The 1,471-nt window shown below is 68.9% G+C and overlaps 1 protein-coding gene across 1 annotated transcript in view; it reads right to left on the reverse strand.

Moving 5' to 3' along the window:
* LOC102372423 (pleckstrin homology-like domain family B member 3) overlaps positions 1–1,462 on the reverse strand; it is a 5,237-nt gene extending 3,775 nt beyond the window's left edge. Inside the window, exons 1-3 of the mRNA XM_025216474.1 lie at positions 1,382–1,462; positions 326–488; positions 68–136 (exon numbers count right to left, since the gene is read on the reverse strand). Of these exons, the coding sequence (XP_025072259.1) occupies positions 68–136; positions 326–478 (222 nt within the window). The 5' untranslated portion in view covers positions 479–488; positions 1,382–1,462. The remainder of the gene's footprint in view (positions 1–67; positions 137–325; positions 489–1,381) is intronic.
* Positions 1,463–1,471: the final 9 nt, after the last annotated feature.

The raw sequence follows: 1,471 nt of genomic DNA on the forward strand, positions 1-1,471 counted from the left end.
TGGTGGGGCCTGGGAAGGGTGCAGGGGTGGGGGGGGTGTCTCTGTGATTGTTGGCGGGGGCTCCCACCTCCAGGCTCATCCCCTGTGCCTGGTGCTGCAGGTCTGAGATCCGCAGGTCCAGCTCTGAGCTCTTGGCCTGGGGGCAGAGAAGGGGAGGAGACCCAGCAGTGAGCCCCCCAAGCCAGCCACAGCTGAGGAGCGGGGCCCGGCCTCCACCCACTGCTCTGAGCCTCTCCAAGCTGAGAGAAGCCGGGGGTCTGGTCTCCCAGCCCCCCCTGCTCCCCCCACACAGAGAACCCAGGCATCCGGGCCCCTCGCCCCTGACCTGGGGGCCATCGGTGCTGCTGGCCTCGTCGGAAGACAGGGACTCGCCCTCGGGCTGGGGCCGCAGTAGGGGGGCCACGGCAGTTGCCCTGCCCTTGTGGGGAACCAGGTCCTGGGTACAGCGGGGGCTAGGCTTGGGGTCCTGCAGCTTCATAGCTCCCAGCCTGTGGGAGATGGGACCTGTTATACCTGGTCATGCACTTCCCCCCTCCAGAGCCAACTGCATTTTGGGGCCCTGTTACACCCAGCCCTGATGCCCACTCCAGAGCCAGCCACATCCCAGGGATCCCGTTACACCCAGCCATGATGCCCTAGCCCAGAGGCAGGTACGTCTCAGGGCCCTGCAAGGCCCAGGCCTGATGCCCCACCCCAGAGCTGGGCACATTTCAGGGTCCCGTTACCCCCAGCCCTGACACGCCCCAGAGCCAGCCGCATCTCAGGGCCTGCGATACCCACTCGTGATGCCCACCCCAGGTGCCTTGTTATGCAGAGCCGTGACACCCTGCCCCAGAACCGGCTGCATCTCAGGGGCCCCATTATGCCCCGCCCCAGAAGTGGACGCATTTCCAAGCCCTGCCCATTTCATGGCCTTTACACCAGTGAAACTCAACAGGAAGGAATCTCGGGAGCCAGATCCTGGTGCGACCCCGGGCCCTGACCCAGCCTCCCCAACGCCTGCCAGGCCCCGGGGCTGGGGAGGTTGTGACCCCTGGGGTCAAGGCCCCTGCCCGGAGATGCAGCTGACTCTGGGGTGGGGCATCACAGCCGGGTGTAACAGGGACCCTTCCTCCCCCACGGCGTGCCCAGGTCGGGGGGACTTTAACCCTTCGGGGGCTGGAGAAAAAAGCGGGGTGGGGGTCGGGGGAATGAGGAGCCCCCACCCCACTCACCCGTCTGCGGGGCCCAGCGCCGTCCCAGCACCCCCGGGCCGAGCCGGGCGGCGCCTTCCCGGAGCACCTGTGACATCAGCGCCCCGGGGCCGCCTACGTCACGAGGAACCCAGGTGTCCGGCCCCGCCCCCGTGGCACGGCGGCCCGAAACCACCGCCCCCCCTCACCGCCGCTCGGGAGTTTCTCGCGTTGAGCAACCGCTGCGCGCCGGGTCCCCTCCAGCGCGGGAGGGAGCGGGGGCAGCGGGGCGGGGGGGC

The sequence above is a fragment of the Alligator sinensis genome, unplaced genomic scaffold, assembly GCF_000455745.1.
Source record: "Alligator sinensis unplaced genomic scaffold, ASM45574v1 scaffold850_1, whole genome shotgun sequence".
Lineage (NCBI taxonomy): Eukaryota > Metazoa > Chordata > Crocodylia > Alligatoridae > Alligator > Alligator sinensis.